The sequence below is a fragment of the Empidonax traillii genome, unplaced genomic scaffold (assembly GCF_003031625.1).
Source record: "Empidonax traillii isolate 1590-97213 ecotype Southwest subspecies unplaced genomic scaffold, ASM303162v1 scaffold355:size2308892, whole genome shotgun sequence".
Lineage (NCBI taxonomy): Eukaryota > Metazoa > Chordata > Aves > Passeriformes > Tyrannidae > Empidonax > Empidonax traillii.
In genome coordinates, this window is record NW_020955548.1 from 2,056,236 (window position 1) to 2,069,599 (window position 13,364).

Here is a 13,364-nt window from a genome sequence, read left to right on the forward strand (position 1 = left end):
ATTAAATGTCAATATGCCTTAGAGACGATTTTTAGACATTTTCCCATATTCATTCTCTCTTAACAGAAGTTGTGTGACTCTAGTTCCTGACCAGCGTGGGAGGCTTTCACAGGGCAGAGTTCCTCGGTTTAGGGGACAGGCTTCACGGCGGTCTTTTGCGCAGTTAACGTGCTTTGTGACTGTTAAACGGCACTTGACGAACATTTGAAAGCAGAACCCCACCACGTTTCCCGCCGGGCCCGCCCTTCCCTCACCCTCAGCGGGGTCGGGAGTGGGGGTGGGGCGGACACGCCTCGCGCCGCCGCCGCGTGCGCGCCTTCCCGCCCCTGCGCGGTGCGCGCGCACGCAGCGCCCCCTACGCCCTCCGCCTCCCGCCCACACGCGCGCTCCCGCAACCTCCGCGTCACGTGATCACCTTGCCCTCTTCGGCAGCCAATGGGCGGCGCGCCGCGCGCCGCAGGGCGCTTTATAAGGCGCGGCGCGGTAGCCGCGGGCGTGAGGCGGCGGCTGCCTGGGCACCGAGAGGGGCTGGCAGTGTGCGCGGGGTGTTGCGGGCCTTCTACCCGTCTCTCCCTGTGTTGCCCGTCCTTCCAACCGCCTCCTTGTGCCGCCCGGGAAGGGGCCAGGTCTGTGCCCGGGACTGGCGGAGGGAGGAGGAGGAGGAGGTGGTCGTCGTGCCGGAGGCGGGCGGGCGGCTGGGGAGGGGCGGCCATGTCGGGGCCGCGCAGCGCCTGAGCGGGCAGTGCTGTCCCAGCGGCAGCGCCGGGCGGGCCCGGCCCCTCGCCCTGCCGGAAGGGACAGCGGGGCCGGCGGGGCTCGGTGCGGGCGGTCGCTGCAGAGCTGGCTCGGTCCTATCGCCGGGCGGGCGGCGGCGCCGGGCGCCCGCAGAAGGGCTGTGTGTGCGTGTCTCCTCCTGTCTGTCGTCCTACCTCCGTGCCGGAGCTCTCCGCCTTCTCTAACAAACTCTCTGCCTTGCTTCTCCCCCCGCCCCCCGGGCTTCTGCTTTGTGGATGTTGGCGGCTTCATGTTGTGACAGGAGAATGTGTGTGTGTCCTGGGCCCAGGCGGATCGGTATGTATCTCCCTGCGTGCAGCGACGGGCTCGGGGTCGGATGGGACCCGGGGAAGGGGCTGCCGGGCTGGGCTGTGTCCGAGGGCTGAGGCCTGGGGGGGGAGCATTAACGATGCTGCTTGGGTTCAGTGCTTCTTGTTCCTCCTCCCCATCTCCGTCCTCTACAACAGGTTCGTTCAGGTCTAGTGTAGATGTAGGAAAGGTACTCCGGGGAAGTATTATTACCTGAAGCTGTGGATGTCTTTGGCACAGTGTTATGGAGGAACCTGTCCGTGCTGTGCCAGTTGGCCTTACTAGTACAGCTAGAACATACCTTTATTAAACGAAGTGGTATTTTTCTGGTTTTTTTCAGTGTAGTAGTATAAAACCCGTAAATTGACCACCTGACTCATTGCTGGCTGTACTATGTTTGCAGCTTGAAAAGTAACATTTGTACCCTGTTCTGGGCTTGGAGAGGTGTTTACACTGCATCAGTTCTAATCTCTTGACAAATTTTGATTGAACTGTAAAATGTCTACTTCACGTCTTTTCCTTCTCTGCTATCTTTTGATCAACCATAATGAACTTGGGATCTTAAAGTAATTGTTTAAAAGCTAGATGAAGTGTCTGGTTATATTGTGGGAACAATTGGGAGAGACTTAGAATTTCAGTTCAGGTTGAGAAACTTGAAATTTTGCATTTACTTCATCAACTTCATAGGATTTATTAAATCTGGTATGTGAAACAGAGTGATCTCTTCAGCTGATGTAGATCTAGTGTAAATGATACAGGCCATGGATTATTTGAGGCCAACTTTCTACTACTTCCTCTTGGATTTCATGTAATGTTTAATAAACTAAAGATGAAAAGTCAATAAAATATCCTCCAGTGGCACTGCAGAGCCATTACAACAGTGGTACATTGGTATTTTTGCTTCATCATGGACCATCAACAAAACTGTGAGAACAGTTGTGGCACCACTGAGGGTCAGCACTGAACGCAAATGCTGAGCAGTCAGGAGAACTTGATTCAGTTGGAGCCTAATGGGAGAGCAGTGCGGAATCCAACGTGCTGCTGTAGGCCAGACCCATCCATAGAACCTTGAGGTTACCATTCTGTAAGCAAAATTGTTGCTTTTAAATGTCACCTGAAGAAATATACATACTGTTACCAAAATAGATCCCTTATAATTAGAAGGCAGTGAATATTTCGAGTTGCAGTCTACTGCTGTCATGCTGTGTGCATGTGAAGCCTGGACTGGAAAAACAGACATTGAGAAGCGAATGGGTGACGTAAATTTAGTATTAATCTGGAAGTTTGAGCCAATATGCTGCTGCTGAGCATCTGGACTACAACCAAAGCTCTTCCTGGTAGCTGCACAACAGAAAACTGACCATTTCAGTCTTCACAGCTGTCAGTGGGAGACTTGGAGAGGTCAGTGGATAAGATTTTTTGTCAATGTAAGTCAAGAGTGACAGTCACTCATTAAGGCTGGGAAACCAGTGTAGTAATAACAACATGAATTCTACTTTGCTTTTGGCAAAGCAAAGTTATGTATCTTGCAACAGAGAAATGGACTCCGCTCCAGGTTACATAAGGAGAACAAGCAAGCTTGGAGGGAAGAATGTGACTTGCTTCCCTCTCTTGAAACAGAGCGAATGGGGTGAAGTTTCATATATTTCTAGACACTTCTCAGCAGGTCTGGGTGGTCAGAATCCTATGGCCGAAGCTATGGAAAGCTGAGGGATTAGAGTGTTTACAGAATGCAATTCCACCTGTATTGCACGATACTTTAGATTGAGTATTGGGGCTTGCTGCATATTTTATAGCAGTTGTCTTGTCTGAAATACTGTAGTGCTTGGTTAAAAAAAAAAATCAATTTAATGACTGAAGCACCTTGCATAACACAGCAGTATCCATTTTTGCAGTACAACAATTAAATCTGAGATAGAATGGTGCTGATAGATTAGTACTTATGACTGCAGTAAGCCTTCTAATGGTCTTTTCTGAGAAGAAGCTTTTATGATGGAACTTGATCATAAAAGTTAGAGGAAATTGAATTCTCCTTAACTGCATGTGCCTTGCACAAAGCACAGTTCAATTCTGTTTCCACTCTGGAATTGTTTCTTCAAGTATGACACTGTGAAAGACTTCCTGATAATGAGGCATGGTGGATAAGACTTTTGAGAGATACTCACACTGATGTTGTGATTTGGTATGTAAATGGGGACAAGGAAGAGTATGTTAGAATGATGTTTCTTCAGGGGAATGAAAAATAAGGAAACCTTTTAAATATGGCAAGCAGTAGAATTTTTTTTTTTGATACTGAACTTAATAGTTTATCTTAACACTGAACTAGCATTAGCCTATTGAGCACGGTTCTATTTTAGTCATGGAAGCCAACACAGTTTGGATGTAGTTCTTCAATTGAATAACTTCTTAAAGTGTTTTATAATCCTAAAACTTACTGGAGTAGGTGAGCTGTTAGTAACGTAGTTACATAAAGAATATGTGCTCTTTATGACCTACTGCTTGCTTCTGTCATCTAAACCATCTTCATCTTAAACCCAGTTTTAGGTCATCTTGAAGTTGTTCTTGAGTCTTACTGTTAGATGCTTTCTCTTCTTTAGCCTTATAGAAGGACAGAGTTTTCCTCCCTGTGTGCCACATCTGGCTCTGACATTTGTGAAATCACCAGGAAAGCAAATACCTATGAAAGCCCTGTAGAAGGTGGCAATACTATAGAGTGCTCCATGGTAATTGTTGTCCTAAGTTCTTTGAAGATTTCTTGTCTGTCTGGGTGATGTTTTCACTTCCTGCCTGCTATCTGAGTGGTTATAAGAGCTAAAATATCTATTCTGAACTGAAGTGTGGTATAGCTTTTTTGTTGGAGCCCCATGTAGTGTCTATGAACAAACACCTCTTAATGCCGTTCTTTGTCAAGTCCTCTGAAGCTATGAACCCCATATAATAAGGAACTTGGTTAGCGGCTGTTAACATCTTAACAAAGAATCCGGGATGGGGGGAATCTGTTGGCTGTCCCTGTAAGCATAGTTGTTCTCTTGTCTTTCAGCAATTCCAGTCCGAAGCTCCAGGCTACCATTGTTGTCTGATGCCATGCCAGCACCAGCTCATCTGTTCCCATTGATTCGTAACTGTGAGATTAGCAGAATAGGCAGCACTGCGTGTTACTGCCACCATAGACATCTGTGCTGTTTGTCATCTCATTTTGCTCACAGTCACTTCAGATATGCACCGCAGAAGAAATTTGCAGCACTTTATAGGCCAAAGGAGAACTTTAATCACTTCATTCACACAAGGGATCATGCTTCTGCACCACAGAGGTTTTACCTCACTCCTCCACAGGTCAACAGCATCCTGAAGGCAAATGAATACAGTTTCAAAGTCCCAGAATTTGATGGTAAAAATGTAAGTTCTGTTCTTGGCTTTGATAGCAACCAATTGCCTGCTAATGCTCCTATAGAGGACCGGAGGAGCGCTGCCACATGTTTACAGACAAGAGGGATGCTTCTGGGTGTGTTTGATGGCCACGCAGGCTGTGCTTGTGCTCAAGCTGTAAGTGAAAGACTGTTTTATTACATTGCTGTCTCTTTGTTACCTCATGAGACTTTACTTGAAATAGAAAATGCTGTGGAAAGTGGCAGAGCTTTGTTGCCCATTTTACAGTGGCACAAACATCCCAATGATTATTTTAGCAAAGAAGCTTCCAAGCTCTATTTCAACAGTCTAAGAACTTACTGGCAGGAGCTGATTGATCTCAACAGTGGAGAGACTACTGATGTAAGAGAAGCTTTAATTAATGCTTTTAAGAGGCTTGATAATGATATTTCTTTGGAAGCTCAAGTAGGAGATCCAAACTCTTTTCTCAACTATCTAGTACTGCGAGTGGCATTTTCTGGTGCAACGGCCTGCGTGGCCCATGTGGATGGTGTTGACTTGCACATTGCAAACACAGGTGACAGTAGAGCAATGCTTGGGGTTCAGGAAGAAGATGGATCTTGGTCTGCAGTTAATTTGTCCTATGACCACAATGCACAAAATGAACATGAAGTGGAACGTGTGAAAATGGAGCATCCAAAATCTGAAGAGAAAAGTCTTGTGAAACAAGATCGTCTCTTGGGTCTTCTGATGCCTTTCAGAGCTTTTGGTGATGTGAAATTTAAATGGAGTATCGAACTGCAGAAGAGAGTAATAGAATCAGGCCCAGATCAGTTGAATGACAATGAATATACAAAGTTCATTCCTCCAAACTATCACACTCCCCCATACCTCACAGCTGAACCAGAAGTCATACATCACAGATTACGGCCGCAGGATAAGTTCCTGGTTTTGGCTACAGACGGGCTGTGGGAGACAATGCACAGGCAAGATGTGGCTAGAATTGTAGGGGAGTACCTCACTGGTGTTCACCACCAACAGCCAATAGCTGTTGGGGGCTATAAGGTAACTTTGGGACAGATGCATGGGCTCTTAACAGAAAGGAGAGCAAGAATCTCTTCAGTATTTGAAGATCAGAATGCAGCGACTCACCTGATACGACATGCAGTGGGTAACAATGAGTTTGGAACCGTGGATCATGAGCGACTGTCCAAGATGCTTAGTCTTCCAGAAGAGCTGGCTCGAATGTATAGGGATGACATTACAATTATTGTGGTGCAGTTCAATTCACACGTTATAGGTGCATGTCAAAATGAGGAACTGTGAATTTAATGTAGTGAACTAATTACCAAAGTTGTAACAGTGGCCAGTATGATCAGCAATTTCAAAACATCCACCCAACAATAAAACCCAAAAAAGCATTTGGCAAACAAATTGTTTGTTTGCTAGATTCAGCATATCCATTGTTCCTGCCTTTCCCCAGAGCTCTAAATACATGGGAAGTGCTATTGACCTAATACAAAACTTGAAGAGGATGTTACAGTTTGGGAAAACAGGCTTTTGTAACAGCTTTGCACTGTTGATTTCATGAATGCTGCTAGAACAATGTCTTGAATTTGGCAGATTTGAGTGAGGGAGGGAAGTAGGATGAAGAATTAACTATCAAAGATCTGACTATTCAAGAAACAAAGCCTGTTTATAAAATAGCTGAAAATATCTATACTTTAAGAAGATATAAGTAAAAACATTGCTGATTTTTTTTACAGGGCTAATTCTTGCTATGGTTATGTGTGAATATATTGTCTATTGTTTCTCTGAAGTAAAAGGTCACTTTAACCAGTGTAACAAAGTTGTCTCACTTTCATATGGACAATGTCATTCACATGAGGATATTTGTCTAAGTGTTGGCTTTCAGTGCAGGTCTAAGCCATAATCAATACCTGAGATTGTTACAGCTTAATCATAATCTTATGCACGGTAACTCCTAAATTTCTTGTGCGTTAATACTTGGCTATGGGTTTCTGGTCAACCTGTAGGGTAATAATACATTACAACATGCAGCAAGATACCAGATAACTTTGTGGAGGACTTCAGTTGGCACTCTTTCAGACTTTCCAGAAAGTCAGTGTTGTTGGTTAAGGCTATGTTTACTTTCCTAAAGGTTATGTCCTTCATGGACTGCACCCCTTGTTGCTTGTCTAGTAAGTAAATTTTCACCTGAAAAGATCAGGAAATCATTGCTAACCTCTTTGTGGCTTTGTAATTTGCACTCATTTTAATTTTGGCTGTTTCAAATGGTCACATATCGGGAGTCCCTCACTTGAACTCGTATTTGTAAGATGGGTTAAAAACTACAAATTACAAAAAAATTGAAGTATGGCTTGTAAATAGCGTTTTAATCGGGAAACTAACTGGCATGCATGTGTATGTTCAGTGGTTATTTCTAGCAGCTTCTTTTAGTTGTGTGTTTCTGGACAGCTGCTTTATGCATGTTCTTACAGTCCAGAATGCTGTCACAGAGCAATCTCTGAAATGGGTCTCTCTGTCTTGTAATGGTTTAATTTGAACTTAAAAGATTGGCTATACTTGTGTGCCTGAAGTTGTTGAGCTTGTAATTATAGAAAGTAGGGACTGACAGCTAATTGGTCATCCTTGTATCTAATTTAGGTGTATTGCATTATATGCAGATTTATTTTAACCTGGCCTTAGGTTAAAAACTCAAATGCTGACTGAAATACTTGATGACTGAGAGAACACTTGCAGCTTGATTCCTGTGTTGCAGAGAACAGTGATTGGTCAGTTTATTTCACTTTACCAAGGTGTTTCAGTTAAAATACCTCCCTAGCCTTCATCACTGCTAGTTAAATCAACACTTTCTTCAATTAACCAAAATATGCTAGGTTTCTAAAGTGGCATTTTCACTACAAATAAATCTTGCCAATTAATGCTACTCTTGCATAGAATATACTTACTTTGAACAACGAACCTGTCCTGTAGTAAACATTGGCTCCTCAAACTCACAAATGCTATGTGTACTCAGTGGCCTGCAGCTTTAGTATGGCTGTTTCTTTACCTGACTTTAAGTATCAGCATCAGTATTGCTGTAACTTTATGATATCTAAGTTCACATTCAAGATATGCACAACCCTTCTTTATTTGAAGGGAAAAGAGGAACTCTAAAATGCTTAGACAATTATTGGCTGTTGACATTGCTTCTGTATCTTGTGTTTTGGTGACTGTGTCATTAACTAGGTCAATAGATTTTTGTTCTAGCTTTCAAGTGCAGTATGTAATCTCAGCTGTTGCAGTATTTAACTTTCTTACTTTTTTACTGTTAAAGCTCTATTACATGTGTTGATGTACTTACCCTATGATTGTTAGTATGGGTTTGGTACAAGTCACAGCTAAAACAAATGCACATTGTCCCATGGATAGAACTTTTATTGAGGAAAAGCTGCTTTTTGTAGTAAAGATGCATATATATATATATATATATATAGGGTCAGACAAAAGAATATTTATGTATTGCTTGGAGACTTGCTCAGTATGTATGCAGTGAACAGAAGCAGCATAACTGCCTGCTGACCAGGTGGTCTGAACAAACATCTTTTAACAGATTCCAATAAAATGATCAATTATGCAAAAATCCATGTGTGTTTGAATTGATGTAGAGTGTGATTTCTGTTCTTCTAGGACTGAGCTTATGAACTGCTTATATTTCAAGACTTTCTTTCTTTGTTTAGTCCCTGTTATGAATAGAGCAGATGGCCAAACAAAGTGAAGTATAAATGGAAACAGACTGAGAGTTGAACTTCTGAGCTCTTAAATGCCACTGTGAGGCTTGAACACTTACATCAGGCATGCTGGTGCTGCCTCCCCCAGGCAGCAGAACTCAAATCCTTCCATCAGTATCGCTGCATGTCTCAGTGCCCAGCACCTCAGGAGTACCTTTGGGTGCAGTGCTGCTGATGGAGCAGCATAATTTGAGATCATAGAGCTGTGTACTTTACTGTGTATAGAGCAACACAGCATTTCATAAACAATCTAAAACACATGTGTGGATTAAATTGGCGTAAGAATGAACAGAGCATGAACTAAATAGAAACAGCTCTTCTGCCACAGGCTGCAGACATGTTGTTTGCATCATCTACCAGAGCTGTTGCATTGCAGAAAGTACAGTTAAGGTGTATGTAAGGAGAATGGTGTGATTACTTTTCCAAGTAAGGATTTCACAGATGCAAATACATGGCTCAACCAAGGACAGTGACTGAATCTTGATAGTCAACACGAGACCTCAAGTTCACCCTAATCTTTAAAACTGTTGTTGATGAATATCAACAGAATTGTTTAACAGTGATACTAGGTAAGAGAGGAATGGGAGATCTCCTGTTAGTCTGTGCTTTCAACTTAATATTCTCTAAATCTTCCCTGGTGTGGTATGTGCATTGTATTTTCTTTGGACAATATTTTACAACTACTGCTGTGATATTTTCTGTATTCTCAGTTTGCTGTGGAATCACTAAGGTTGGAAAACACCTCTAAGGTTATTGAGTCAAACTGTTAACCTACTGTTGCCAGGTCCACCACTAAATCATTAGAATAATGAATTTTTCATAATATTTTTCATAATTATCTAAACCTCCCCTGCCAAAACTTGAGCCAATTTCCTCTTATCCTGTCACTTGGTACCTGGGAGGAAAGTCTGACTCTCACCTGTTTACAGTCTCCTTTCAGGTAGTTTTAAAGAGCAGAAAGAGCCTTCCACTGAGCCTCCTCTCCAGACTAATCAACCCCCGCTCCCTCAGCTGCTCCTCGTAAGACTTGTGCTCCAATGTTCATGTGCAATCTATATGAGTGACTTGGTGTGCACAGAACTTAATGAAGTATTTTCCCTTTCCACTCGTGTCCTAGATGTAGGGCAGAATTTTGCATATAGCAGACCTTTAAAACACAGGAGTGTAACCTCAACGTGAGATGCTGTTTGAAGTTAGTATCTTAAACTTGGGACTCTCTGCTTGAAACAATTCTGGAGTGAAATGTTTCTGGTAACTTTCTGATCAATACTCTGCAGAAAGCTTAGGCTGCTCTGTTCCTCCTCACACTGGAAGCATGTTTGTAATGAGATTACCTGATGTAGATGGATAATTTGGGTTTCTGGTTCTAAGCATCTGTGTTGACCTAAGCTCCCTGATGCAGACAGTCCATGTGGTTTCATGACAAACAAATAAGTGCTGTCTGATTTGCACCAATGACTGTTGTGGCAAAGACTGTTGATTACTCATAAGTGCTGCTGCTTGGCAGTCCCACAACAGTGCTAGCACAAGGCATTTTGGGATTCCATGGTAGTTGGCATCTTTTAGTTGATATACTTGATCCTATGGAGGAAACTCCTGCAGCTTCTGATCGTTGTTCAGTAATATATAAATAGAAACAAAATCCATGGAGTTGGAAGGTGAGGAAACACATAGGTTCTCCACTTAGCTATTAAACATTATTAATGACTGTGGGGTTTTTTTTTATTAAATTGTTGTCTTGTAAAAGCCAAAACTTGAAAATAATTGCTTTTACCATGGGAAATAGGTTCTTAGGAGAGAGGAAAAAGAAAAACAGACCAAATCATGTAATTAATCCTTTAAATTCTCAAACCAATTTTAATTTTTTTCCTGCTGTTTGGTATCCCATCCCTCTGAATGCTGAAACACAACACACGTCACTTGTACGGAGTGTGTTGTTTCTTATTCAAGCTTAGGCAGAACCATACCCAAAATCCTTCTTGACAGGTTTAAGTAGTAATAAGTTGCCCACCCTACTGACATGATGACAGATCTAGAGTTGTCTTTGCAATGCAATAGATAAGCTTGTTATGCTGGTTACACCTTCTGTTTTGTTTGCTGCTCATACATGTTTTAATAATAAATTTCTGGATAGTGGCAAAGAATAACCTAACTTTCAGTAGTGGCTCATAAATGCAGTGGAAGTTGGTAGGAGCACTGTGTGGCAAAAAGAAAAGCAAACTGGGGGGGTAAATGGTCTGTTCTCATCTGTTATGCAGGGTCTGAGGGTAAAAAAACTCAAACAACTTTCTCATGTATTGATCAATGTGTAAGTCTTCTGAAACTGCATTTATTGCAAGTGACCCCCTTAATCATTCGTGAAGCTTTCCAGGATTACATAAAACAGCATAAGAAAATACAGTCACCATTCAGTATGCCATGATAACTAGGTACTTTATTTTGCATGTGGCAATTAACAGGAAACAAGATAGGTTTTTTTCCTAGAACTTAAGTAAGAGGAGTAGACTAAAAATTCTCACTCCTCAAAAAATCAGGATGACACACTACGAGATTATTTTTGGATTGTCCTCCTTATGTTCTTTCATCTCTTTCTATGCTGAAGGGGATAAAAAGGGTAAAAAGAACAGCAGAACAGTCTATCCTAGATTGGATAAGTATCCAACTATCCCAATCTGTATAAGTAAGTAATCAGTTTCACAGATTGCAGGGGATGTTTTATGCAGCAGACTGTTCACTATCGTCATGGTGAATCTTTGAACAGAAAAAATTTTCTTGATTTATAGACCTTTTATTACATTTCCTAGCTAGGAAATTCTATTGCATACAACTTGTCAATACCAAACTATTTTTTTATAGCATCATGAACAAACTGGTCAGTTTTAATATCCTATATCTGTACTAAGTGTAGCCTTTAATTTATTGCCTCACATCTTAATTGCAAAAATAATCCAGTTAGGGATGTTTAACTGCCACATCACATGATGCTGAAAGACAGAAAAAATGCCTAATAAGTAGGGAAATCATTGATATTAGCAGGAAAGCACCCCGTGAGCTGACACACAGCCATGTATTAAGCATAGTTTCTTTCAAAAGCTCTGTATATTAATGAAATGAATCTCAAACTTGCAGCAAGGCTATAATCACTAATTGTGTAGTCTTCACTGTTGCTCTTCCCTAGTAATTCCTTGCCCACTGTGGTGGCTTAACAGCTAAGCTAATATGACAATAGTGTTTTCCAGTGTTTTGTGGATTGTATGCAAGTTGATTAAAATGACTAATGGTAATTGGTTAGTGTTCCCAGTCTGAGGCAGCTGGGAGATGAGTGAATGTTGCTTCCCTAATAGCAGCCTCTTCTAAAGGGGGAAAAGGTAAATCTTTACCGTCTCTTAACAAAAGCTGGCTGCTGTACAGGAGACCTATACAGAAGCTATAGCACAGCAGTGCTTGATAGGGATTTATTACTCCTGCAGAAAGCCAAATGTGTTTATTTGTACAGGATGTTACCTTAGTGCAGCTACCACCCCACTACTCTGGAACTAGCTCAAATGTCCCTGCAAAACCCAATGTTTTCCTGTGATTATACGTAGTCACTCTTGTGGGCAGATCCCTTACCACCTTTATCTTAAGACATCTAAACTTGGATACCTCTGTATGTGCTGGGTGCTGAAGCTCCTGTCACAGCTGATGGAGCTGTATTCTGATCCTGCTGTGGAGTCTGGGCAGCTATTCAGCCCACTCCACACCTACATTAAACTCCATTGAGTACAGTAGAAGCTTCATCACCTTGTCCCCACAGGCAGCTCCATTTACCTGTTTCCTGGAGGTAAATCTTAACCACTCTTTCCAGTGTCCTCCAAGGTACAGCAGTCCTGTACAAGGACTGCCATGGTCACATTGCATCTGTCACTTCTGCATAATGACTATAGTTTTTTTAATTGTGTTGTACTTAGTATACCTGTAATTAGCCTTATTCTAAAGGCCTGTTCTTGCCCTTTTGTTTTTAAGGTATATGGAAATGCATCTCAAACTTCAGTGTCATCTTTAGTGTTGACCTACCTGGGTAATGTGTAGGATGTCGCTGCCGTGCACTTATTACACCAAGGACTCCCTTTATTTTCCCTGTTACAGAGCCCTGCTACTGTTTATGAGTTAAGTGAGCAACATGGTTTCCTTGGCATAACCTCTGAAGCCTGCACTTGCAACAGTGTTCAGCATTCCTTCTAGCTTTCATGAGCAGGAATCTATAAAGCTCACAACACAACTGATCAGAGGAATCTGTGTTTTTCTATTTATTCTACTACAAAGCTCAGTTGTAAGAATGGCTCTACAGAAAAGATGGTCCAGCCTTTGCATAGTTCTCCTTTATCTGAAAAAACGAAGTAAAAAATCCTAAACTGAGGACACAATGTCATTTTCTCAAAATAGTCCACCTTGTAAAAGGTAAAATATTAATAATTAAGGAAAAAACGCAGCCTGAACTTGAAGTTGATAGTATAGAAGGGAGAAGAAGAATATTCTAGCAGGAAGCTTGGCAGCACTGTAATGTGGCAACAGAAGACAGACTTTTGCCAAACTGAGTCAGTGAATCTGATCTAGAAATGGCACTGAAGTGCCATTCACTGTTTAGCAAACACTGACGCAGAAGATTCTGAGAAGCTGTCTAGCTCAGTGTCAGAAAGATAGACGAGCATAAAAAATGTGTAGATGTTTGACAGACCCTTTGTCTTTTTGGTATTCTGTTTTTTGTTTTGTGGGTTTGTGTTTTTTTTTTTACACGTTTGGACCATGTTTATGTAGCTTCATGCCAAATCATCTTCAAACAGGTGAAAAGAATGTATATTCTGTAGAAGTGGTGTGCAAGAGATGCTTCTTACAGCTGAGGAAGGCTACTGACTACTGGTACTTTGTCAAGAGTCTGTGAGGAATGGTTGTGAAAATCCAGCTGACAGAAAAATGCAAGGAGAGAAAGTCATACACGATAAGGTCCCAAAAATAACAGACCCTCCAGGTTGGTAGCTGGCAAGCACTCAGGCTGGTATTACTGCATTTTAAAGCCACTGTAACAAACAACATTTTGGGAATTAAAATTGCCTGAGCTATGACAAGGGTTCAAACATTTGA

General features: G+C 41.9%; 1 protein-coding gene across 2 annotated transcripts; it reads left to right on the forward strand.

Annotated features, from left to right (window-relative positions):
* Window positions 1–590: 590 nt before the first annotated feature.
* Window positions 591–8,097, forward strand: PDP1 (pyruvate dehyrogenase phosphatase catalytic subunit 1). 2 transcript variants are annotated; one of them, XM_027892536.1, is made up of 2 exons: window positions 591–626; window positions 4,124–8,097. In XM_027892536.1, the coding sequence occupies exon 2, from the start codon at window positions 4,168–4,170 to the stop codon at window positions 5,773–5,775; it is 1,608 nt and encodes a 535-aa protein (XP_027748337.1). In that variant the 5' UTR covers window positions 591–626; window positions 4,124–4,167; the 3' UTR covers window positions 5,776–8,097. The 2 variants fall into 2 exon arrangements, with proteins under 2 accessions (XP_027748337.1, XP_027748336.1); XM_027892535.1 differs by lacking the exon at window positions 591–626 and adding an exon at window positions 850–1,071.
* Window positions 8,098–13,364: the final 5,267 nt, after the last annotated feature.

Bases quoted from the DNA above. Each gene is read 5' to 3' on its own strand.
- PDP1 (XM_027892535.1), top strand. From the start codon at position 1,011: ATGTTGGCGGCTTCATGTTGTGACAGGAGAATGTGTGTGTGTCCTGGG. The intron at 1,072-4,123 runs GTATGTATCTCC...CTTGTCTTTCAG, and splicing joins TCCTGGGCCCAGGCGGATCG to CAATTCCAGTCCGAAGCTCC.